Source organism: Chroicocephalus ridibundus, chromosome 4 (assembly GCF_963924245.1).
Source record: "Chroicocephalus ridibundus chromosome 4, bChrRid1.1, whole genome shotgun sequence".
Classification (NCBI taxonomy): domain Eukaryota; kingdom Metazoa; phylum Chordata; class Aves; order Charadriiformes; family Laridae; genus Chroicocephalus; species Chroicocephalus ridibundus.
In genome coordinates this window covers 56,363,317-56,389,076 of record NC_086287.1, presented here as the reverse complement: position 1 = coordinate 56,389,076, position 25,760 = coordinate 56,363,317, and the positions used below count along the sequence as shown (strand labels likewise).

The following is a 25,760-nucleotide window of genomic DNA, read 5'->3' as shown; positions in this document are numbered from 1 at the left end:
GTTATTAGGCATCCTTTCAGATAGCAGGCAGGCTTTGAGGCTTTGTAGGTAATTCAGAGATTAACAGCTTCGTTAGGCTGAGCAGCGCTTGTTCAGGCGTCTGGCTAATGAGAACAAATGACAGCCGAAGGAGACCCACTGAAATTGTCCCTTGTCAGTGCTTCGAGACCAGGCTGGACGGGGCTTTGAGCAACCTGGTCTGGTAGGAGGCATTTCTAGGTGATCTTTAAGGTCCCTTCCAACGCAAACCATTCTATGAATGTGAAGCTCCCTCGCTATAGGCAGCAACGCCCAAATATAGGGACTAGAGAGCATTTTCTTCATACTCATAAACCCAGACATAGTGGAACGAGATAACATTTTTGAGTTAATGCTGCTGTACGTTACAAGAAACAACAGAAGTTTCTTCTGGTAACACCTACAAAACACCTGTTTTGAAAGTATGTGTCAGCTTAGGTTTATAATAAGCACGCAAAATGACAAAGCATTTTAAAGATGTCTATGAAAAAATAATCTTAGCAATATAACATTTGCTTTGGCATTTTTTTTCACTTGTATTTCTAATAACTTCCTTTCCTAGTCCCTCTTTGCAAGCACCCGCTTTGTTTTATCACAACAAAGTTTCATCAGATACAAGTTTGCAGCCAAAGGTTTTCAAATACTTAACTATTTGATATTTCAGATTTTTTGTGGGCATTCTTTTATTGTTCACTCCCCTCTTTCCAGTAGCTCCCCCCCGCCAAAAAAAATACCCTACAACACACGGGCATGTTTTATTTAATGCTTTAGTCATTGAAATTGAACAAGTAAATTAGTTGCAAGGGAAAATATTCAAATATAAATTTGGTAAAGTACATTCTCCTCACAGAGGACTAACCATGTGCCACAGACCTGTGTGCAATAGAGAGCCTAGGAACAAATCTTAGAGCACGTAAGCATACCCTAGGGCAGAGGATTAATATCAGAAGTTTCAACCTAAAAAGAGAATAAGATAATCACAAAATCAAGCTCTGGAAGACAGAAGTGCGAACTACAGTTGTCTTGTCAGTCATAGTTGTACATCACTACCCCAAAGCTATTACAAAAGCTCTAGTAGGCTTCTCCAATTAAAATGACTAATCCTTAGCAGGCAGAAGTCAATATAGCTCTACTGAAGTCACTGGAATCTGTGACTTCATGAGAACTGATGTATCCCTAAGTGTGGCTCCAAAAAAAGCTACTGCATGTACTTGTCACAATAGCATGGTAGAATAATGGCAGGATTGTTTAAATAAAGCTGCACAAATACTGCATAATACAAGAATACAAAAAGTATGAATGTCACAGAATGTTAGTTCAACAGTACTGGTATTTCTAACCAACTGTCATTTTTAAAAAGTCTACCATTCGGTACATACTTGAAAAGCTACAGCAGAACAATAGATTTATAAAGAGATTTGTACCAGTTTTTAAGTAGAAAATACAAGTTATATATTCGAGTTTGTATTAGTCTTAGCAAATTTCACACAGCCTTTGGTTTCAAACCAATACAATGCAATTAACGGCATAGTGCTTATTTAGTATTCATTAGGAGAGGACGCTGTACAATTGAGGGAGAAAATGTGAAAAATAGGAGTACCAAAGTACTGTATTATAGAAAGTAAAGGCTGAAGCAAAAATACTCTTGGGTATATCCTGTACATCATGTAAACACACATTCAGAATAGGAAACAGGCTAAAATGTCTTCCAAGCCTCCCAAATAGTTACAATATAGCATACATATACATAAATATAACATATTTAACATCATCTTTAGGAAATGTAGCCCATTACATCCTAATTCTGTGCTTAACTCATTTGTGATTCAGACAATACATTCATATATTAGCAGTACATCGCATTTATTATTTGGAGTTTGCTGCTTGCCATAGACAAGGACAGATCAAATAATACTGAGCCGTGCTTTTAACTCAGATACTGTCACTATATAAACAATACTCAACTGTTCAAGAACCATCTTTCTTGTTATCAAAGCTGAGAATTTTCAGATTTATGTATAGCAAATCAAGATGAAATTCTGTTCTTTGCAGAACAGTAGCTTTCGCAATTATTCTTCATTAATTGGGTAGAGCAGATAGCTTCTATTTTAAAAAGCAGACATGAGAGTTATCAGTAAGCACATACAAAAAGAATTACTACTTGTATATAAAACATTCAGTCTCTATATATTGTTTTAGAGTTTTGGATAATAACACTTTGAAAAGAGACAAAATTTTTTGAATGTTGTAACAAGCAACACTTACTTGCTCACCTACAACAAAAAAAGAAAACAAAAAAGTTTAACTTCACAATTTATCAAAGGGGCTTTTAATAGCATTGTGATATACTCAAATCCACTGTAGCAAAATGTTATAGAGTAGTACTAGCATGAATTAGATATTAATGCAAGAAACGAAGCTTAAAGATGTTTGTAAGAAAGATCTCAGTGCCTCATACTGAGAATCCCTTCTAGCATTAAACCTTCCTCACTTCTGGGCAAATCATGACTGACTTTCTTTCTTCAAAGCTTCTAGCCTTTGTAGTAGTGCGTTTCCAAACACCTCTCGGTATGCAGGGCTGAGAGAGTCCAATAAGGAGTAGACGGTTTCATGGTATGGCGTTTGCAATCTGTCATCAGTCTGATCAAAATCATAAGCTACTACCTGCAACAAAGAAACCACTGATTAAATTCCTGTGGTTAGGATCACGTTGCAATAGGAAACGAATATCACAACATTTAACTTTGCCAGTCAGTGAGACTGTTATGTGAGAACAAAAGATGCTGGATTTAAATCACAGTCTGTGCTTTCTGCTATGGGGCTTAGTGGTAATACAGTATTTAGGCAGTTTCAAATACCTTTTGTCCAAAACTCAGAATGCTAGTAAAATATATCATTATGACCTTTCACCTTTATGATCTTACATCTACATGTTTACACAAAACACGTAAATGGTGCAAAAAAGGTTTGTATACATGCTGTATTACTGACTTATCTGGGTACCTGAGAAACCCAGAGACTGACATGTCTATAACAAACTGACGCTCCAATCTTCATTGTTTTGTGTCTCAAATAAATGTGTCATTTTTTTCATCTACTTCCCTTCTTGCTTTGTTGGAAGTAGCTAGTTAATGTTCCGCTTTCTAGGAGAAAACATGTAGTACAGGCTTTCATAAACGTACAAGAGGAATACGTATGCTGTTTTGGTGTCACTGAAGTATTTTCTAGGCACCTTTTGAATGTCATCATTGTTCAAAACCAAGAGGCTTAAAAAATTAGTTTACCCTGAGTCCTGCTTCGGTGAGCTCCAAGCAGTATCTGTTCCTTTCCCTGGTTTCCACATTGATATATGCCACATCCTCTGCACAGGGAAGGGTTTTTGAGACAAACATGTTGCTGACAGCAAACAGAACATCATTCACAACAGCTTCAGCTTCTAGTCTCATATCTTTCACATCTGTTCCTTCAAAGTCTCCATAATCAGAATCCTCTTCAAACCCCGTGTTATTGGGCAACTCCATAGGATTGCAATCAGTCTCCATTCTGCATATGGAAACACATTGATTTTAGATTTATAATACCACTTCACTCAATATATATTAACACCATAAAACAAGAGCCGTATCTTAAGCAGACATGTTTAACATTGTCCAAAAAAATGAAAATATGAGACCCAGTGACTCCCATAACTCATGAAATGACAGTCCAGAGAACTGAAAACCAAGATGTTGAGAACAACTGCTTAGGAAGGTTACAGTAGCACATAGAAGCAGAATCAGTGTCACTGAAGTTGCTTCTTCTTATGCGAGTAACTCGTGTTCTGTTGTATAAGACTCTGTTATGATTCAGCAGTAATTAATTCTGCACTTTGCTGATCCAGAATGCAGTAAGAAGACGAGTCACGCCTGGCAAAACTGAAACCAATAGCTGTAGAAAACAAAAATCTGGTGAACTGGTGAATTTAGGAAAGACTTAGAAAAGTCCATGAACTAAACGGGTTATCAGAAATCAACAAAGATAGAGGAACAGCAGCTTTTTGTTTACAGTTACTAAAGAACAACTCCCTTGTTCAGCTTTTATGCACAACTGTCAATACATTTCAGAGACGTGCACTGTTGGCCTTTGTAAGCAGCCGTTACCAAAAAGTGACGGGTTCCGGGAGTGTCACCACAGCGGCTCCGAGGGGACCGGTGTCCCCATGGGGCCCCAGCTACTCCCGCAGGGAAACCCGCCTCGGGAAAGCCCTTGGGACGCTGCCCCGAGCGCCGCGGTGGCCGAGCGCCGCTGCCGGGCGGGAAGGGGGGCTGGCAGCGACATTCTCGCCAGGAGATTCACGCCTTCCTGACGAAATCCCACCTCGGGCCTACACACCAATTCCACGGTAAACGAAGGCGACAAGGGGAGCTGGCTGCCGGGCTGCGCAGCCTCCCGTTCGCAGCGCAGCGCATCCCCTCTACCCACGGCAAAACAAGCCGCCGGTCACCCCCGCGCCCCGGCAGCAGCCCACCTACCGGCCCCGCCGGCGGGCGAACGAGGGCCCCGCCGCCCGACCCCAAACGGCTCCGGGCAGGCCGCCACCTGCCGCTCCGCCCCGCTGGTGCTTCCCCCGGCACCGTTCGCTAGAGAGGCGGCGTCCCGTTCCCCCCCTCACCCCACCGGCACCCGCCCGGCCGCCGAGGCCCCTCCAGCGCGACACCGCCCCCTCACCCGCCTCCTGCCGCCGCTTCCGCCCCCGCCTCCTCCGCCCGGCGACGCCACTTCCGCGCGGACGTCACGGTGCCGGTGACGGCGTTCGGCGGGCGGGGAAGGGGGGGGAAGGAGACAAACAGCCCGCATCGGCCTGGCCGTCCTCGCCGGCCGTAGAGAGCTGAGGCGGCGGGGTCCGCCCGCCGGCCCCTTCTTCCGCTCCCCGCCCCTGCGCAGCGCGGCTTTGCGGCGGCCCCCTCCGCGCTCGCGGGCCGCCGAGAAGATGGCGGCGGTGTCCGAGTGAGGATGGAGCTACCTGTCCGCGCCTCTTCGCCCTGAGGGGAGGCAGTGCCGCCCCGCCGGCGGTGTGAGGGGCGGCGGGGAGCCCGCGCTGAGGGGCGAGGCTGGGCCCGGCGGCTGCCGCTCGCCTCCCTCTCTCCGCCCGCCGGAGGGGCCGGCCCCGGCCCCGTCCCGCCGACTGGCCCCGCGGCCCCCGGCGCGCAGCCGCCATGCCGTGGCCTTTCTCGGAGTCCATCAAGAAGAGGGCCTGCAGGTACCTGCTGCAGAGGTACCTGGGCCACTTCTTGCAGGAGAAGCTCAGCCTGGAGCAGCTCAGCCTGGATCTCTACCAGGGCACCGGCTCCCTGACGCAGGTCCCGCTGGATAAGTGGGTAAGAGACGCCGGCGCTTCACCCCCTCGGCTCGTCTGAGGGACCAGCTGGTTCCCGGCCCCCGGCTGCCGCCCACTTTGTTCTCAGTACCCGGCCTCCTTTGTGTAAAAAGTTACACCCGTGATTAGCATTTCATCCAAGGAGCTCTTCTCTGATATGCTAGCACTTAAAAAAAAAAAAAATCTGGGTATTTGGTATGGATATGTTTTTCTAGTCACACCTTGGTGTCGTTATTTTTACTTATGAGAAGAAAACAAAAACTAAAAGAAGGCCATAGCTGCTGGTATTTCAGGCAGACGGAGCTAGCATAGCCCAGACTACTAGAAATAATAGCTACTGAGTAGCTACTAGTAGCTACTGAGGAGCACGTTTACTGACTACTACCGTAGATGATAAAAACGTAAAAAGTAATCCCTGTTCCGTCTATGCTTTGTCTTCAACTTGGAGGTGTCTTGGTTCTTGACAGTGTTCTGCTGAGCTTAGTCCAGGTAGATCTCTAAAAATTGTCCCCTAGTCTTGCAGTGGTGAAAGTACTTGTTGACAAATGGAAAGCTCTTTCTAGCTGGAGTTTGCCTAACAGGTGGGCTGTCACACTCTCAACCAACTAAAGCTTTTTTCCAGTCCTGGCATAAATGTTTTTATATATATATATATACATATTCCTGTGTATGTGTCTATACACACACACGTATGCATACTTCCAGCCTACTGTAGTCATCCAAAGGCCTGTGCCCGTGTTTGTAATATTTCGTAAATTTTCTTGGTTTAATTACCGACGTTACTGAATTCTACCTGCCAGTCAAGTGACTGTCATGAGGAGCCTTAAGCACTGCTGTGCGTCAGACTTTGAGGGTGGCACAGGTGATGAACTAGGTACACAGGCTTATTGCTTTACAAAGTGCTTTCAAAATGCATTTTTACTATACTGTGTTCTGCTATGAGGCCATGCTGGGCACGTTTTAAAGTACTTGTGAATATATGATGTTTTCAAGTAACGCTTTTCCAGTTGTTTGTGTGAAAATATGTTTGAAAGTGGCAGGAGACAGATGTTTGCAGAAATGCACAATATTAGCAGTGTTTTATTGTGGGGTTTTTTTTGTTATTTGCTTGTTTGTTTTCTTTTCTGGCTGTGTCTGCAGCTTGTTTTCTGTGTCAGGCGGTGAAGCTGTCTCGCTTTAATTGAATTATTATGCCCTCTAGTGGGTATCACAGCACTCTTCACTAGTCAAAGTGACTATTTAAAATGTAAATACTTTGAAACAGCAAGCAGTTATGGACCAGTACTAAATGAACAGTTAATTATGTATACACAGTGATTAAATATATATACAATAGTGCTTGGGTTATCTTCCCCATTTGTAGATCAGCATTTTTCTTTTTGGCATGTAAACAATGACATGTTTGAGGTTCTCTGCACGTGACTCTCATGTATGACAGATTGCAAAAACAGATGTTGCGGAAGTACTACAGCTTTTTTTTTTTTTTCCCCCTAGTCATTGTAAGCTTGTTCTCTGTGAATCACCAGGATGGCTGTAGTTTTACATTTATCTTACCATTTTTTGGATAGTTCTGTTCATCTTAACATTGTAGATATTTTAGTCAATGCTGTGTGTGTTTATAGATTATAGAGATATGTAGGAATACCTGGGGCTGTTAGTGTAACACCTTTGCCTCTTGGGACGTGGGCTGTTTAGAAAAATCAAAATGTAACCCATGATGTTTGTGGTTGAATTTTAATATCCATTGAATAGTACTTCCACTACTAGCATTACTGTGATTTCCAGCTGGAGACATTCAGTCAATAACATGGGAACAAGTCCTGATGTGAAGACTGTTCTTCAGTTTTAAAGTTTCATTTGGAATGATCTAATTGCTGCTTTCTAGGAATAACTGGCTTGTTTATGAAGTAATTTAGCTATGAGAATACTTTCATTTTTTATTTTTTTGCTTTTAGATAGTAAAATTATATTTCAAAATAATAAGGAATGTACTAAAACACACTCATTTTTATTGCCATGTACATGGGTAGCTAAAGGTCATTTGAGTCAGAGTTGTTCAAAATAGGGTAACTAGCTTGCTTCCTGCTATAGCAAATTATTTGGTAAAGGTTCAAGTAATTTAAATAGATCTGTGATATTTTCAAATACAGTTTTCATGCCAAATAATTAATTTTGCCTTATCTTATGCTATTACCGCATCTGTAATTCTTATATTTAGTTCAAAATAAGTTTTAATGTCACTGAATCTTAGCCGATTTTTTGATTCTTAAATAATTTCCTGATAGAACTGTTTCAGGTTCTGTTTCTTTAAAGTTGGTATGTTTTTCTGCTGCTTGAGTGGACTTTGGAACAGAAACTAGAAAAGCAAGCAAACAAAATTCTAAAAGCAAAGTTAAGAGAATAAGCAGAGCAACAAGTTAACATGATGGGAATGTTGCACCTGGAGACATAACAATGAAAAATACCATTTTTTGAAGACCTGTTTTGTTCAATTTTATTTTTAAATTATTCTATATAATTAGAACAACATTTTAAATATAATTAAGATGGAATGCAAATTTTAAAATCCTTATTTAAAATTTTTTTTTTATGTTGAATTTATGCATTTTTCTCGGGGAAAATCAGTGGTCCTGTTCAACACAGGAATGTCAAAACCACAGTTTTTTTGCCTGTTGAAAATTGTGTCCCAATATTACAACCACAGTCTTTAGTAAGGTCTTGTTTACGTTAGAAAGTTGCACTCACTGAATTTGGCACATGACTTAGATTATTATTTTTTAATTTATTTTATTAAAGCAACCTAGATAGTTCTTGTTCAATAATTTCAGTTTTAACTAAGTTTTTCAGTCAGGACACAACAGGGATTTGTATTTTTTTAAATTACAAATGTGAAGAATATGTTTCCTTTGTACGGATGTAACGAAAGCTACATAGTGCAACAAGTGAGTCTTTTCTGAGGATTGTGGAAAACTTGAAAATCCTAAACTACTACTTCAGACCTGATGCACTGTTTTTCTGATCAATTTCGCTTACCCTGTATGATACTGAGGGCAACTTAATTGTAGTTTTGTTTATAATGTCTCCATAAAGGACTGGATTAACTAAATGGTTTCTATAGAAAATTGGTCTGTCCGCTGATCTTAGATTTTTAAATTAGTGCTGAACACATTAAAATATGATTTAGAAATAGGAACTATATTATACAGCAAGAGATGCTTATTTGGTTCTGTTTTTCCAGTGTCACAGAGAAATGTAAAATGAACATTATATTGAAATTACACGCTAGTGTAATTACTCTTGCCACAGAAACCAGGTACTTTTTGGGTTTTTACTGTCAACCTGCTTTCACCTTCCTTCAAGTATTGCCACAGAAAGAATAGATTAACTTAAGCAGTCAGTACTGTAGTACTTATAACAGTAAGATAGCAGGTTTTTTTGGGTATAGTGCAAAAATACAGCTACCACAGAGAAATCTGAGTAATTTTGTGAAACAAATTATGATGGAATCAGAATACTTGAAAGTGGCCAGTTTATTGTCTTTCTGAGTATAATTAATTTTCTGACAGCCTAAAATTTGTTTTATTTGTTATATGCAAAGTTATGGATTTATCTTTTAAATTATTATTATTTTTATTTTATTCTGTTCTTCTAGTGTCTTAATGAGATCCTGGAGTCTGCAGACGCACCTCTGGAAGTCACAGATGGATTTATCCAGTCAATTTCTTTATCTGTTCCATGGGGGTCATTGCTACAGGATAACTGTGCATTAGAAATAAAAGGATTAGAGATGGTCTTCAGGCCAAGACCAAGGCTTGGTAGGCTTATTTTTTAATTTTCAAAAAGGAGATTCTTTACAGTTTTTCGGAGGCAAAAGGCTACACTTGCTTTAGTCAGTTCGTAGCCTTATTTAAAGTGCCATTTAATTGGCATGCATTTATGATAGAGAATTTAATAAAAAAATAAACTGTCAGCTGTTTTTCCGTTGGTTGTCAAGTGTTTCTCAATTGGTTGTTGTTCTGTTAAATAGCTTAAAATGTATATAATGTTGCTACTGTTGTATCTCTTCTCCCAAACTGTTTCAGACCTATTTAAATAAAAGTAGTACTGTGTGGAAGGGAGTTTGTTAGCGGGGATTTTTGGGTGTTGTATGGCAAGTGCTGTTAGTCAGCAATAGCAGCGGGCTGTTAGGTAGTAGTAGGATAACACAATAGTGTAAGGCTATGAGGGGGGGTTACGCTGAGGTTCTGCCTTTCTTCGGCAACTTTAGGATAAAGGACGCATCTTCTTATATGTTTAGAGAATGACTAATACATTTTAATTCGTATTGCAGTCTGAAATAATGAATTTTAAGTGCTCTAAAAACTACCTTTGATTATAATGCTGAGAGGATTGAGCTCTTCTGGCTTGTCTGTATTCATATGAATTGAGCTGGTCTAGTTTAGACTGTCCTGGTGATAAATTTTTGCCAACTATCAAACCTTCATGAATTCTGTTAAGATGTGTTTCTATAGAGTGAGTGGGACACTTAGTGCGTTTTTCAGCATGTGGAAAATTTTGAATAGATGCCTAAAGATTTTTAATTTGTTTTCCCTTTTATCGTTTAGAGAAGATGGAAGAAAATATTTCTTTAAATACATCATGAAGAAGAAAAAAAAATGCATAAGCCCTATTTTCCATCCTTTGCAAGTTACCTTAAGTAACTTGCTTATGAATACTCTGCATTTCATTCTTATTTGTTTAACTGGTACTAAATTTTGAGATATCTTACTTTCTGATGTAAGATTATTGCTTTGAAAGAATGGCAGTATTAGGAGGCAGCTTTATTTATTCACTTGCATCCATTTAATTCTCTTTGATGCACAGAGCTTTATAATACAGTACAAAAACCCCACAATGCTGGTTTTGTCAAACTTTTATAGTCACATGGGTGTTTCCAGACCTGGATGCTAAACTGGAATGTTTTGCCTGTTTAACATGTTTGTGTTTCTGCTAGTTTTACTTTTGTTTGCCTATACTAGAGTGTTGTAGTTGAATTTGATTAACTTCTCTAATCTAGTTTTACACCATTTGCTTGCAATGGGCTTGGTGTTAGCTGATAGGAATGCACTGCCAATTAAGTTAATCTGGCTGCTAAAAAAGTTGTTCAGTTTAACATGTGCTGTGCTTTCAGATTTTACTCTGTTCTACTTATGTCAGGTCTGTGTTAGGCACTTAAAACCTGTTCTAATATGCAAAGATAAAATCTTAAACCTTGTTTAGTCTTTCCCCACTAGGATATGTTTCAGATGGAATAAGAAACCTTAAAATAATTCATAGAAAAAGAGTTATTTCCTTGATTTCATTTTGATGATTATGCCTGCAAAATCATATCAATATAATAAAGTACTCAAGTCATTTAGTCACTTAAACTACTGCTGAAGATTGGTTACACTAAATCCTGGTTTCATCCTATTTATATTGAGTTTTCAAATATCAGAATCCTACCAATGCAATCTAAATAATTTAAAGTAGTAAAGTGTATAAAGAGAGATTATTACTAAATTTGTTTTGAAGTATAGCTTGTTACTAAGCTGTTGAAATTCTTTTCTGGATGTGCCAAATGTATTATTTCATTTTGTCTTTATTGTTTCAAAATGTACAGAGTCAAATTTATTAATACTTCTCTTACTCCACAGCATCTGGGTCTGAGCCAATGTATTGGTCAAGTTTTATGACCAGTAGTATGCAGCTTGCAAAAGAGTGTCTTAGCCAAAAATTGACAGATGAACAAGGAGAAGGGTCCCAGCCTTTTGAAGGACTTGAGAAATTTGCAGAAACTATTGAAACAGGTATGAATTAATTATTGAGATCTGAACGAACATCTGAGATTAAATCAGCTTATGTTGTGTCTCAGTTTTGCAAAATGGCATCTCATTTGCCATAACTTGTCTCGCAAATTTTCAACTGTATTACCCGTAAGATTTAAACGGGAAAGCAGGACAAATGATCCTCTCTTTGAAGAGTGAAAAAAAGGCCATTAGCTTACTAAAATACGTGTATGCTTTCCTCAGAGGACAAAATGAACCCTACTTCAAGGCAAGTTGGTGTTTGTTTGCACCAGAACAAATCCAGCTAAATCTGTGCTTGAGTAATTGGTGAGATGCCTTGGTTTTGGAGGTGCTAATTTAGTTCATCACACAAACTTAGATTGTTAGTGGTTATGCTGTTGAGGCAGAAACAGAGAATGTTTTTTCAGCTATTTTTCACAAAACTGACCTGTTACGATGTGTGTATCTCAATAATCACACCATGTTGTTAGAAATACTTTAGAAACTCTAGATTTTGTTGTTGGTGATTTTTTTTTTTTGTTTTTTAAGTAGAAGAAACTAAGGGCTTATGACTACGTTATGTGGTAGAGAACCTAATGGTGAAATATGTGAACTAAGGGAAATGTTTAAAATCAGATTTAGAAATGGAAGCATTCAACCAAAGTAGCATGGTGCTATACCAACATCTAGGAGTTCAAACATGGTGCACAATGAAGGAGGTATTTTCTTTGAGGACCATCCCATGCTGAGCCATAGAACAACTTGATTTGAGCTGTCACTTGCTCAAATATTTATGCAGTAGAGATCCATTGCATGGTATGAATGTACATATTAGGCGTATAATAAGAGTTTACGTTGTCACTTGTTGTCTTGTTACATTATTAAACTCAATGTTACATTATTTAGTTCCGCTGAAATAAATTTTGAGAACTTAAATAAAATGAAAGACTGTTTTAAATTGGTTGTAAAAGTCATTGTTGAGTAACTTGACTTGAATGTTTGCATGGTATCTCTTTATTTTCTCGTTTAAGTTCTAAGAAGAGTGAAAGTTACCTTTTTAGATACTGTTTTGCGAATAGAACATGTGCCGGAAAACTCTAAAAGTGGAACTGCACTTGAAATCAGAATCGAAAGGTAAAGAGATTTTTTTTTTTAAAAATCTGTATTTCCTAAGGCACTTTTTGCCATTTCCTGTACATTCTTAGTATACAGTTAGACACTAGCTCTTGAGCACCTCTTTTATAATGCCAGTGAGCATTTTCTCCACTCAACTTCCACTTAAAATGCTTAAGCTAAAGATATTTAACCATCAAATTAGAAGAGTTCTGCGTTTTCCAAAGATAAGTTAATGACCACTTCCACAATGCATGAATACCGTTTCTCAGATGTTCAACAGTCAAGGGATATTATTGGCAGATTAGGCCGACACTTTAAATATTTCCAGAAAGAAAGATACAGTCCTGAAAAAAAATTAAACTGGAAGATTTTAGGTCCTCTGTGAGCTTTCAGAAGAGGCCACGGGTATTCTTTAATTACTTTGATCTAGAATACTGTATGTGTCCTAAAAGTATTTTTTTTTTTGACCTATGAGATAGTGTAATCATACTTTCTTGCAAAGTATTAAAATCATTACCAGGTAAAACTGATTATTTCTGAGAAATGCTAATGAAATATATTTGGTTTTAAACATTTATAAACTTCAGGTTGTTATGTTCAATTTGGGAGAGATGTCAGTAAAACTGTAATTATTTTTCCTAGAACAAACCTCCTTTTCTGTACTTTAAAAACTAGATTGAAACAAATTGTTAAATAGAATGTTGTTTTGATGTTTGATACATTTTATTTATGGAAAGGTAGGTGTATTTTTCCACTGTAAGGACTATTATGTGGAGACTTGTGTCTTTTTAAGAGTTTACTGTTTATGCTGTCTCTCAGTATTATAATGTAAGAAATTTAACTTCACAGAAATTTTGCGAGATTGGAGCCTATTCTCTCAATTTGCAACTTTCATTCTGACACAAATGTTACTTCCAAGTAGTACTTTTAGACAACAGAGAAGTATTAGATTGCAGATTTAAAAAAAAAAAAAAAATCAGATTCTGAAGCAAGAACTGTCTGTGTCCTAATGGAAATGTATGTATAGAAGCGTTGGGCAGACTCCACTTTGTGGTCAGATGAGACATAAGTATGGGGATAATACCTTGGATATATTCACACTGGAAGAATGTCACAATTGTCCTGTGGTGTCCTGTAGAAAACTTAAGATTTTGACCCATTCCCAGAGAGTGGTGGTTTCTCCTTTCAGGACAGTCAATGGCATTGTAAATAGTATGAAGAGACAGAACGTGTACAAACTGAGAGGCTAAATGGCACAATAAAAGTAGCAATTTGCACGCACCTACCATCTTTATTTCCTTGCTTTTGTCTCCCAGAACTATGTACTGTGATGAAACTGCAGATGAGTGCTCTGGAATAAATGTACATCAGCCCACAGCTTTTGCTCACAAGTTACTGCAGCTCTCAGGTGTCTCCTTCTTCTGGGATGAGTTTCCTGCATCAGCAAAGTCCTCCCCAGTGTGTTCAGCTACACAGCTGGTAAAATTAAATACATTATATAAATCGATGTAGGATAGGATATATCATTACACTTGTATATTAGATTCATTCTGAAGGATATAGGAGTTGAAATTTTACTTGAATCTGTGTTCGATAAGTTTCACAATCACTCCCTGTTGATCTGAGGAGAGTGAGAAAACAGAGACTTTAGGACTGAGAAAAATTTAGGATGTATTGTACTGGAATCTGTTTGCAACTTTAATGTGTAAAGTCCTCTATAATTCACTATTCTGTGGAAGTATGCTTCACTTTTTTGCAAAGGCTTAATGTTTCCCATTTTACATGCCTTATTTCTTTAACAGTTACCAGTGCATGTTTTAATGCTACTGTCAAATTTATATTTGTATGAAATGGTTATTCTTGTGATAAGCTTATATAAAATGCTTGGGTTTGGGGATTTTTTTTTTGTAAGAAATGGGATACATTCTTATTCCTTTCTCTGTCACATTTTAAGGCAACTGAACCAAAGCTTTCACCTAGCTGGAATCCAAAAATCATTTATGAGCCACATCCGCAATTAACAAGAAACTTGCCAGAAATTACTCCTTCTGACCCTGTACAGATCAGTAAGCTGATTGGTAGAATGGAGTTGAGCCTAACATTAAAGCAAAATGAAGTACTTCCTGGAGCTAAGGTTAGTCATGCTTTCCTGGTCTTTAACTAAATTAATAGTTACATAGGATTTAATTTTTTTCTACTGCATACAAAAAATGGTGAGATTCTCAAGGGGACAGAATCTCGTTAGATTTGTTTTAGATTTTCTGCATTCAAAACTGATATATATGTCTAACAAGATATCTTTATAGTGGCCAGACAACAAGTCAATGGCACACTGAAATCTGTTCAAGGAGAATTCCTGTATGTTAGAGAGACTGAATTTTTGTATTGGTGTAACTCCTGAGAAAGCTGTTTGTTTTCATGAAACTCCTGCTGCTATTCATTTATTCTTTTTTCTTGCAGCACTATGACTGACTTTGCCTACGTATGTGTGGAATGTTTAACTGGTTGATTAAAATGACTTTGGTTTTAAAAGGGTATAATTTACTTCAACACTTACAAGTAAACCTTAAATGATTAATTAGGTTGCAGCATTGCAGCACTATAAAACTAACATGAACTACTACTTCTGAATTTTTATATTAAAATCTATAGTAAATCAAATAATAATGCCATATTTAAATGCTAGTAGTTAAAATAGTATTTTATTTGACTTTTACATAAAGATACAGGAAGCAAAGCAGTTGAAAATAAACCCCTGTTTTCTTTAAAAAAAGTGTGAGTATGTAAGTAAAGTCGTGTAAATATATTCCTTGTCTCCCATTTTAAAATTGGCTACTGACCTGTCTTGTATAGTCTGCTATATTTTGCAGAAAGTTTCTATTACAGTAGAAAATTTTCTTATGTCCAGCAATTTCTAGTCAGTCTTCATAACTTTTCTCAGTTATTCAGTTAATAAAAGTCCTTCAAAAGTGAAATAAAATGTTTTGCTTGGTGTGAAATAGAAAAATGCTGGCTATTTTAAAAGTATGAATAGTTAATGCAGTTAACACCTTTAATTTTTGAAGATCAAAAATTTTCTACTTTTATATCATTAGAGGTATTTTAAGGTAGCCAGAAGCAAAAAGTCAAGGGCATAGTTGAGAGTAATTTTTGTTTTATAGGAGAAGTTGAATATAATAGAAGGCAGAGCAGTGGTCTCTGCAAGTTGTGCTTGCCCAGCTCTGCCCAGCATCACCTCTTAGCACAGAGGCTGCCTCTGCAGCATACCCTGCTGCTGACACCTTGCCACCTACACCCAATACAATGAGTAATATCATGAATGGACCAATATCTGTGAGTACAGGATTCTAGAATTGAAAAAGAAATCTATATCCTTTGGATAGATTTAGCTTGAGCTGCTCTCAAAAGATAGGTGACTTGCTGTGTTGTATATATATCAAACCAATTAGACTTCTATAAACGTCCCACTCTTTGTGAGGAAAGTATCTGAATTTATTCAGCTGTACACTGAAGAGAAGTTCTGAAGAGAACCTTTACAGTTTTTAACGTCTACTTCAGAAGGTGCTGACTGAAGTATTTTATAAGTAGTACATAGTACTAACTTTATGTTGTTGATTACTTCTGGAATTACTAAAGAAGCAAAATAACTAAGAGGTTAATGGTATTCTTGAATTTTTCTGTTAGGTGATTGTGTATGTATATTAAGCTAATAAATTGTCAGCGGCACACCTGCATTTATCCTGACAAGCTACAGACTGGAAGCAATATGCAATTAAATTTCTAGCTGCTGTTGTGTAGAAGATAAAGATACTGCTGGAATGGCTGTATCTTCTACAGCATCAAAATCTATTGTCAAAATAGTTGATGCAAGACTTTTAAAGAAAAATTTAAAGAAAGTGTTCTTGAAATGTTTTTTTTTTCCTTTTTTTTTTTTTAGTTGGATGTAGATGGACAAATAGACTCCATACATCTATTTCTGTCACCAAGGCAGGTGCACCTTTTATTGGACATGGTAGCAGCTATTGCTGGACCAGGCAAGTGAACATTCTATAGATGTTAAATGTGTATTATGGTTGATGAAAAATGAAATTTGCAAGATAAACAAGTTTCCTCAGTGGAAAAAAAAATTGTGGTGATAGATTATTAATTTCTGTCTGATGTTAGCAAAATGTTTTGTAGCTGCTTTGAGTAGGACTATGATCAATTTACTGGCTTCAGTTGCAAATTGTACATGCTGGTAATAAAAATCTAGGTAACAAATAAGGCTGGGCAAGTGACTATGTATGAGGACAAGAGATGGGGAAATGGTAGATGGAAAAAAATCAGGAGTCCAGAACAATTGTGGTTCTTGTAGCTTCTGTTTCACGAGAGGGACTTAGCAGTTGGGTTCCTTCTCTGTCCTGTGCTTTAGTGACAAGCACAGAAAACATAGAACAGACATTAATTGAGTTCGTTTGTCCATATTTGCTAAGTAATGAATAGCAGTGTTTAGACTACTGCAGTAGCAGGGTGAGGGTGTTTTTGTTTTTTCCCTCCCACCATCTACCTCATGTAACAACACTTATTATTAGGATAGGTAGTTAATCTTCTTTTTGAAAAGATTTGTCATGTCCCATGCTTGATGTTCCTGTAATGATATTGATATATTTACTGTACTGGACTTCACAGAATGGTAGGGGTTGGAAGGGACCTCTGGAGATCACCTAGCCCAACCTGCCCTGCCAGAGCAGAGTCATCTAGAGCACGTTGCACAGGAACGCATCAAGGCGGGTTTTGAATATTTCCAGAGAAGGAGACTCCACACCCTCTCTGGGCAGCCTGTTCCCGTGCTTTGGCACCCTCAAATTAAAGAAGTTTTTCCTCATGTTGAGATGGATTTTCCTGTGTTGCCCCTTGTCCTGTCACAGGGCACCACTGAAGAGAGTCTATCCCCATTCTCCTGACACCCACCCTTTAGATACTTATAAGCATTGATGAGATCCCCTCTCAGTCTTCTCTTCTCCATGCTGAACAGCCCCAGGTCTCTCGGCCTTTCCTTATCGGAGAGGTGCTCCAGTCCCTTGATCATCTTTGTAGCTCTCCGCTGGAGTCTCTCCAGCAGTTCCTTGTCTTTCTTGAACTGGAGGCCCAGAATTGGACGCAGTACTCCAGATGTGGCCTCACCAGGGCAGAGTATAGTGGGAGGATGACCTCACTTGAACTGCTGGCCACTCTCTTTTTAATGCACTGCAGGATATCATTGGCCTTTGGATATCATTGGATATCAGGATATCATTGGCGCGTTGCTGGCTCATGGTCAGCTTGTTGTCCACCAGGTCTCCCAGGTCGCTCTCTGCAGAGCTGCTTTCCAGCAGGTCGTCCCCTAACCTGTACCGGTGCGTGGGGTTATTCCTCCCAAGGTGCAGGACTCTACACTTGCCCTTGTTGAACTTCATTAGGTTCCTCTCCGCCCAAGTCTCCAGCCTGTCCAGGGCTCGCTGTATGGCAGCACAGCCTTCTGGTGTGTCAGCCACCCCTCCCAGTTTGGTGTCATCAGCAAATGACTTGTTCATTGTTTGTGGATAACTGGAAAAGCATTACACGTAGTTTCCCGTATGTTTCATCTTCAAACCTGGAATTTTAATATTTCCTTAATAGTGAAACCTTTAAGAGATTGTGTCCTTAGTCCCTAAAGCTGAGTGAAAAGAGAAATATATGCTGATATTATATGTGAACACATTTGCATATATGACGCTAAAATATTTTCTTCAGACTTGAAATTAATGAATGCCAGGAGAGAGTAATCTGTTTCGGACAAGTAAAATTTCCAAAACAACAAAAAGCATATATATAGATATCTGATATACAACAGATATGTGTATACGTATACACAGATGCATTTATATATATACATATATACACAACAACAACAATTCGTTAATTTTCAGAATAATTTTTGAATTTTCTCTGGGATACTGGTAAGGAAATTACAGTGAGTTTTCTGTCCTTTTTTTGAATTCAGAGAGCCTAAGCAGGCTAGAATTGTCAAATAAAGATAGGAAAAACCGGCCTATGCAACAGGAAGATGAGTATCGGATTCAGATGGAGCTGAAACGTTATTTAAGAAAAGAGTCTTTATCTGCAGGAGCATCATCTGAACAAAGCTTCTATGAGACAGAGAGTGCCAGAACGCCTTCTAGTCGTGGCAAGTATAAAAGATGATACAGCATAGCAAATAATCTGTTGTTAAGATTATATAAACTGACTGTTCATCTTTTGAATTTACTAATTTAAGTATCAAAAGAACTTTGATGTAGAATAATTGTATGCTATTAATTGTACCATTGAATAAAAAATTAACACCTAGTTTAGGTATCAGACTAGACTTGATTCAGTGTTTCATTAAGACTGTTCAGTAATCTGTATGTTACTGTGCAACAGAGTAAATACACATACAGTGTAACATCTTTACAAATGTGTGGTTAAGGGAATTAAATATAGAATAAAAGTTGCATTGCCCTGGTATTTATGTTTTGATTTGAATATTTTTTTGCTGATTATTTTAATGTGAAAGTATGAACTTTGATTTGTCAAAGACAGAAATCACGTCAACTTGAATACGAAAATGGAACACTTAGCTGCTTTAGTATTTATTAGGTTTTTTGCTTTTTTTTAAATAGTCTCTGTCCACAGATAGTACTAGCCTCAGTGTCAAGAGAACTTGGAACTTCTGTAAATAATACATGTAGCTGGTTATTCTGTCTAGCAGTTAGATTTCTGAATTTAAGAATACATTTCTGTTAAAAGTAAAGTGTTTTTTTTTCATTAGAAAATAACACTTTACTATCTATGGTTCGTATTAGAAGAAGAAGTTTTCTTCTCAATGGCCGAAATGGACATGTCTCACAGCCTTTCCTCCCTTCCACCTCTTGGAGACCCTCCAACTATGGATCTAGACTTGTCTTTAACCAGTACATACACAACTACACCAGCAGGATCTCCACTGAGCACTACAGTGGTATAGTATTACTTACATTTAAAATCTTTTTGAAACTAACACTTTTATCTGAAACTGTTGCATAAATATTCTTTGCGATATCAAGAACTGTTGCAAAATTCTAGGACAATTGAAAGTGTTTCAAGCTGATACAATTTCCATAGCAGAAATGGAATACTATTGGAAAGTTTCTCATCTGTTTGGCTACCAAGACAGGAAATGGAATGTATTTGTTTTGAAACGCCTTGAAGTTTATATAGGGCACTTCATGATTTATTTTCTTTCTAATAACTGCATGTTTGCCATCTGGGTTTTCTTTTAATATGGACTACACACACAATAACAATAAAAAGTACAAAATTTTATTACATTATTCCTCAAACAACATAATAATTATGCTGTTGATATCAGCATCTTTCCCAAACCTGTTATGCGCCTAACGTTTCACTTAATGAAAGCCGTGGAGAACAATTGTGCTTTTTACAGAGACAGAGGAGAATATATGCTCATGGAGGGAGCAACTTGGGCTTTAAAAATATGTGGGTGTAGATGATCATAGAATTAGAAAGCATAGCCCAAAGTAAAGCTTACCTACATTGTTTAGTTGAGCACTAATATGCCATGAGATGGCATGCTATTGATTGTTTGTGCATGTATTTTCTTTTTGTTTCTTTACCTTATTATTTATGCTTGATCTAATGTCTACCATCTATTTGTCCAATTTAAGATCATACATATTTTTGTTTTAGCTTCAACCAACTTGGGGTGATTTTCTTGATCGTAACAAACAAGAACTACAACCTCCAAGAGGTTCTTCACTTACAGCCAACATGGTTCACCAGACTTCCTTAAGAAGGACATGTAAGTAAAAACGTTGTTTTGCATTCTGCTCGCTAGATAATTCTGGAAATTAAATGTTATGCAGCAACTTCGTAAAAAGAAATGAAAATCAAAAGTAAGATGACTTTATAAATGTGTTATTGCTGAAAAATTACGTGAACTTAATTTTGTATTTCAGCTATTCCATCCAGATCTGTTTCTGTGGATGAATCCAGACCTGAGCTTCTTTTTAGACTGGCAGTTGGAACTTTCTCAGTGTCTGTACTTCATATTGACCCTTTACCCCCACCTGAAAGTTCACTGAACCTTAACCCATTGACACCAATGGCTCGGGATTTCTTTACCCGAATAGAAAAGATTGAGCCAGTTAAGTTTTCAACAGAAGATTTTCTGTCCTTCCGAGAAGTATTTGCAGAAGCTTGTTCTCATGATCACCTTAGGTATAACTTTGCTTATTAATAAATATAATTAACAAAAATATCTTTTAAGTAAATTTCAATAAAGTAAGTTTATTTCCATAGGAACTGTGTCACAATATTTGAATTGCATTAGATCTCTTTGTTAATTTCAAAATAGCATTGAATTTTGACATCTGTTTTCAAAGACTGTTTTGTTTTTTTTAATAAAAAAAAGTGCATAAACATTAAATTCAACCTATCTTTTTTCAACAATAGATGAACTAACCTTGGTACAGTTTCTACCACAGAAATCTAGAGAGTCAAGAATCATTAAGTAAATTATTTTGTTAAAAATAGCTGTATTTTACAGGACCATCGTTATTCCAACAAAGGGATTTCTGTTTGAAGGAGCTTGGGGTTCTTCTTAGTCCAAAATATTATATCAGTAGGGATAAAAAGTAGGTTTGAGCAAAGTTGTAAAGTTATTTTTTTTTTTCCCCAGAAGTTTTTACTGTCCCAGTACAGCGTATGAAGTAAAATATTTAAGGGTGTACATAGCTTTTCTTACTTTATGCATGTAATTTAGAATTCCTGAGGCATTTGACTTTTTCATTGTCTATACAAGGATATTAGATTCCCCAGCTTTATGTGAATTGCACTTTAGGTTAGATGTCTAAAGTGTTCTTTACAAATTTCTTTACACTGACCATTGCTGATTGTGTAACATAAGTGATCTCCATTGTTTTTCTTGCTAAAGCTATTATCTGTTATAATTAGAAACTTTTCTTATTTTTGAAGAAATTGTGGTGGTTTTACTGACTTTTAAAAGGATTGTAGTGATCCTTTTTTACATATTTAAATCTTGACTTTTCATAATTTTTATTGTTTTATGCTACTTTTCATAATTCATAAATTTCATAATTCAGATTTATAGGTACCAGCATCAAGGTGTCTTATGAACAAAGACAAAGGACTGCCTCTCGAAGTTTTAGTACTGATTTATCCATTGGGGATTTGGAGTTTCTGGAATGCCTTTTTTCTACTGACTCTCATTCCGTTCAGCCTCACTATACAGAGGTATGTAAAAAATACAGGGAGTTCAATAGAAAAGAAATATTAATTGTGTAACTGAGAGCGCTAGATTTTAAAATAGTTGTAACTTCAAAATATTTTTAATTTTTTTTTAATATTTTATGGGTTTAAGATGCAGCTTATATTTTAATTGCAAGCTCAAATAGTGAACCAGCCTGCTGCCATACCTGACAGGAATAGCGTTAAGTAGCCAGGCTTTGCTAGCTTACTTCTCTTTTAAATACTAACTGCTTAACACAGTTTGGGAGTTAGAGTAAATGTGTTCCAAAAACTGACCAATAGACTTGAGCAATGCGAAGCTTTCTTTGGGTGATGATTATTCTTCCAGCTCTTTTAATGGTCAGAGACATCCAGTAAAGTGGCTGAATAAGTGGATTGAGTAAGCACTTGGTCTGGGGCTCTGTTCAATGACTGGAATGTAGGGTTACCTACTGTCTGTTCTAGGTAAAATGTCATAAATATCTTTTCCTGGGGCAAGTCTTTCCTCCTTATCTATTAAGTATTTTTAACTCTCTTTTATTCTAAAGCTGCTGACATTTCGTTCTGAAGAAGGAAATGATTCTCGTGCTATGCCATGCCTTCAGCTTCATTATAAGCATTCAGATAATAGAGGACCTCAGGTAAGGTGGAAGATTAAAAACACCAAGTTGCTGTATAATAGCCTTTGTCTAATTTTGTTCATTTTAACAGAAGGGTATCTTTCTTGTAAAACAGAAGGTCCTTAAATCTCAGTTATTATAATTTGTTCCACTATATTTTTAAGGATTTTAGTGCTTTTTCTCTTTCTTTTCAGGGTAGTCAAGGGAGACTCAGTTCTGTTCCACAGAAAGCAGAGTTACAAATAAAGTTAAGTCCAGTGTTTTGTGAGCTGGATATTAGTATTGTAGACCGATTAAATTCCTTACTTCAGCCACAGAAACTGACTACAGTGGAGATGATGGCATCTCACATGTATGCTTCTTATAACAAGCACATAAATCTGGTAAGTTAAAAGTGAAATTAATAAACTTGCTGATTTTTTTGCAGGAGGAAGGCAGGATGGCTCTAAGCCTGAGATTGCTAATTCTGATTGATTCGTGCTACCAAAAGTACTTGTTGTACTTTGGTTTTTTGTTGTTTTGTTTTGTTTGTTTGTTTTTTAACTTCTGATACAGAACAATAGCCATCTAAAATAAGTATTTTAGATTCAGTGATTGCATGCTTGATAACAGACCTAAGACAACGATAGCTGCTTCACAAACTGTGTAAGTTCTCAGCTTTTTGAAGCAAGCAGAGCTGGGCAAAAAAGAGGAATCTTGGCTGATTTCTAATCCCTAATCTGTCCCATCATGCTCTCCAGCCGCTGATATAAACAGTTGCTGATAATTCCACTTCTTTATTGAAATCTGTAGGTGTCACAGTCAGCTCAGTTGCCTCTGCGGTGCCTTGCCTGCTTTTTGGGGTAGGTAATAGAAAGGATGGGGAACATGCCTTGTGTTCTAGTGATCACAGACCAACAGAAGAAGTTGGAGCTTCTTTGTTGTGGTTCAGGTTGTCAGTAGGATTTAAGTCTTAGTATATTTACCATGATAACATTAAACTTGAAGGCTTTTCTTAAAATACATGAGGAAGGGTTAATGCAATTAACTGATTTTCTACACAGCGACAAATATCTTTATGTAATTTTATTGCTACGTTGATTGATTACAGAAAAATTAGTATTCAAGACTTATTTAAGAGAATCCTTTTTTAAAAAATTTGCAAGACATCAGTAATTTGTATCAATATGTTTATGTCCTGACAGTTTGATTCTTTTCAATGATGGTCAGCAATAAGCTATTCTCAGGCAGGTTTTGAATGACACGTCAGTGATATCAGCTGGAAGCCATGACCTACTGAAAGGGGCAAATATGCATGATAGTAGTTCCTGGCTTCTCAACAACAGCATTTTTTTTTTTTTTTAAAGAACATATCTGTGGCACATGATATTTCCTAAATGCATTTGAGTATTGTTTGGTACTCACACTCTAATTTAAGAGGAAAAAAATACAAAGATAGCAATTTTTGAAGGATTGCTAATCTCTGCAAATACTGGACTTCTAACTAAGTAGAATCTTAACAGCACCAATAATGGAAGAATATCCTAAGAGTAATAAAAGTGGTCCTACTATGTGTGTTTTGTGTGATATATGAAAAAATGATCTCTTTCATTTATAGGTATTACATCGTCAAAAGCTTCTCCATAGTAATTTTTAGTGCTATTTTTTCTAATTTAGGGGTTTTTTTTCTTTACTTTTTTGTTTTTAGCATAAAGCATTTACTGAAGTTTTTCTGGATGATTCACATACTCCTGCAAACTGTAGAGTTTCAGTTCAAGTCAATGCTCCAGCATTAAATCTCTCCGTTCGCTTCCCAATACCTGACTTACGGTCAGATCAGGAAAGAGGACCATGGTTTAAGAAATCGCTTCAGAAGGAGATTCTTCATCTTGAATTTACAGATATGGAATTTAAAACTGAGTTTATAGGAGGATCAACTCCAGAACAAGTTAAATTAGAACTTACCTTTAAAGAACTAACTGGTAAGAATGTTAACATTATATTAAAATAGTCTTTTTTATTTTCCCAGGTATTACATAGTTGAGACAAAGGAGTGACTTTCCTCCTGAACTTTGGAGCAGATATCTCTGCTGTGGTTTGGTGTTCTGTACTAAATATCAGCATAGGTCAAAATAATACTACTGGGAGGAGAGACTAGTGTATGTTAGGTGTAGTGCTTGCATTCGTGTTTTTGAGATCGGAGCTAGTATTTCTCTTACTTTCTGTTATATTGTTGTATCAGTTTGTTTCAATTTAGGGTAGCTCTGGGATCTCTATCATAGTGTTAGGGTAAGTTTTGTAGATTTGCAGAGGGGTACTACAGCTATGCAAATTATGAATCTCAGGTCTAGTTTAGAAATGAAGTGAATGATATCCTAAATAGCTGTCATTGAAAGATATTAGAGAGATAAAGGTTTTAAAGTTTTCTCAAAGTAATAAATCTGTGAGACTGGTTTATGTTTGCAACCTTCTCTGCTGACTTGTCATTCCACGTATTTCTTGAGGCTGTGACATAATGTAGTGATGCTATAAATGTAAACGCAGTTATCTATGCATTAGAAGCATCTGGTTTTCAAACTGCTGCTAGCTAGAAGATAATGTGAAATAATTTTTTGTTTCTAAAAATTGTTATTTAATTTTTGGAGGAAAAGATGACAAAATTTGCATGAGTACTTAGTAATAGCATTGAACAGTTAGCCTGTTGGACTCTAGTCTGAGGAGTGGGAAACCTGAAGTTAGCAGTTGTTATTCCTGTGTTAATTTTTTAAAAATCTCTTTTCTATTCAGGTTCGTTTGAAGAAGATAATGCAGAAGCACCAATAAAATTTTTTCAAGTGTCTGGTGGCATAGATGGAGATATAACATCGTCATCAGACAATTTTGACTGGCCTCGGTAAAATAATGCTTTATTTTTTTAATGCGGGTTGTTTGGATTTTTATGAAGCACTGTTATTTTTCTAATTTTAATGCAGACTGCCTGTGTGGTAAATGCTTTAAGATAATTTGCAAAGAAAGAACATGTAGCTATTGAAAAAAAACCCAAGAATTTATAACAAAAAAAGCCAACCCAAACTTCTCCATTTATAATAATGCAATTGTTTTAATATATATTAGTTTTTTGCGTAGACTTGAGTAAATTTAGTGAAAGTGAGGTGACTTAGAGACTTAAAATTTTCTCCCACTTTTGTTTTTTTGTCCCTTTACCTGTTCTCCTACTTTTGCATTCAAGACTGAATACCAAACAACAAAAAAACCTCTGTTGAATTGTGCCTTGAAATACTAATTTAAGCTATTATAGAGCCGTAACAACAATAATGATAATTATATTGTGACCGAATTATTGCAGCTTATCACAAGTAAGGCAATACAATACTTTAGAGTTACTGAACAGAAGGACCTCACAACTGTAGCATGTAATAAGATTGTTTAAAGATGCAGTTTTAGATTTGCTGCAGGATTTACCACATACGATATTTGCCACAAAATTTCGTGGCTCTCTGACAGCATGTTTGTATGGACACTTTTTCAGCATTGTTTTCTTTTATAATGGTACAAATACATTTTTCTGTAAGTGTGTAC

The 25,760-nt window shown here is 37.0% G+C and overlaps 2 protein-coding genes across 11 annotated transcripts in view; one reads left to right on the top strand and one right to left on the bottom strand.

Annotated features, from left to right (window-relative positions):
- Nucleotides 1-74: 74 nt before the first annotated feature.
- GSKIP (GSK3B interacting protein) lies at nucleotides 75-5,416 on the bottom strand. Of its 5 annotated transcripts, none has more exons than XM_063332795.1 (3): nucleotides 5,262-5,416; nucleotides 3,303-3,561; nucleotides 75-2,682 (listed from the first exon to the last, which is right to left on the bottom strand). In XM_063332795.1, the coding sequence occupies exons 2-3, from the start codon at nucleotides 3,558-3,560 to the stop codon at nucleotides 2,521-2,523; spliced, it is 420 nt and encodes a 139-aa protein (XP_063188865.1). In that variant the 5' UTR covers nucleotide 3,561; nucleotides 5,262-5,416; the 3' UTR covers nucleotides 75-2,520. The 5 variants fall into 5 exon arrangements, with proteins under 5 accessions (XP_063188865.1, XP_063188866.1, XP_063188862.1 ...); XM_063332796.1 differs by having other exon boundaries at nucleotides 5,277-5,415; XM_063332792.1 differs by lacking the exon at nucleotides 5,262-5,416 and adding an exon at nucleotides 4,730-4,926.
- ATG2B (autophagy related 2B) overlaps nucleotides 4,794-25,760 on the top strand; it is a 52,752-nt gene continuing 31,785 nt past the window's right edge. For all 6 annotated transcript variants that reach the window (XM_063332789.1, XM_063332786.1, XM_063332791.1 and 3 more), the window contains exons 1-16: nucleotides 4,794-5,375; nucleotides 9,027-9,189; nucleotides 11,050-11,202; nucleotides 12,213-12,315; nucleotides 13,614-13,776; nucleotides 14,252-14,431; nucleotides 16,235-16,331; nucleotides 18,299-18,481; nucleotides 19,140-19,294; nucleotides 20,023-20,134; nucleotides 20,292-20,553; nucleotides 21,438-21,588; nucleotides 22,131-22,223; nucleotides 22,397-22,585; nucleotides 23,890-24,163; nucleotides 24,969-25,074. In XM_063332789.1, coding sequence (XP_063188859.1) covers nucleotides 5,214-5,375; nucleotides 9,027-9,189; nucleotides 11,050-11,202; nucleotides 12,213-12,315; nucleotides 13,614-13,776; nucleotides 14,252-14,431; nucleotides 16,235-16,331; nucleotides 18,299-18,481; nucleotides 19,140-19,294; nucleotides 20,023-20,134; nucleotides 20,292-20,553; nucleotides 21,438-21,588; nucleotides 22,131-22,223; nucleotides 22,397-22,585; nucleotides 23,890-24,163; nucleotides 24,969-25,074 — 2,546 coding nt within the window. In that variant the 5' untranslated portion in view covers nucleotides 4,794-5,213. The remainder of the gene's footprint in view (nucleotides 5,376-9,026; nucleotides 9,190-11,049; nucleotides 11,203-12,212; nucleotides 12,316-13,613; nucleotides 13,777-14,251; nucleotides 14,432-16,234; nucleotides 16,332-18,298; nucleotides 18,482-19,139; nucleotides 19,295-20,022; nucleotides 20,135-20,291; nucleotides 20,554-21,437; nucleotides 21,589-22,130; nucleotides 22,224-22,396; nucleotides 22,586-23,889; nucleotides 24,164-24,968; nucleotides 25,075-25,760) is intronic.

What these genes read in the sequence shown, in the direction of transcription:
- GSKIP (XM_063332792.1), bottom strand. Translation starts at nt 4,854, where the DNA reads ATGCGGGCTGTTTGTCTCCTTCCCCCCCCTTCCCCGCCCGCCGAACGC. An exon ending in GGCGGAAGCGGCGGCAGGAG is followed by an intron (nt 3,562 to 4,729) that starts GCGGGTGAGGGG and finishes TTCCATATGCAG; the next exon opens with AATGGAGACTGATTGCAATC. An exon ending in TCACCGAAGCAGGACTCAGG is followed by an intron (nt 2,683 to 3,302) that starts GTAAACTAATTT and finishes TCTTTGTTGCAG; the next exon opens with GTAGTAGCTTATGATTTTGA.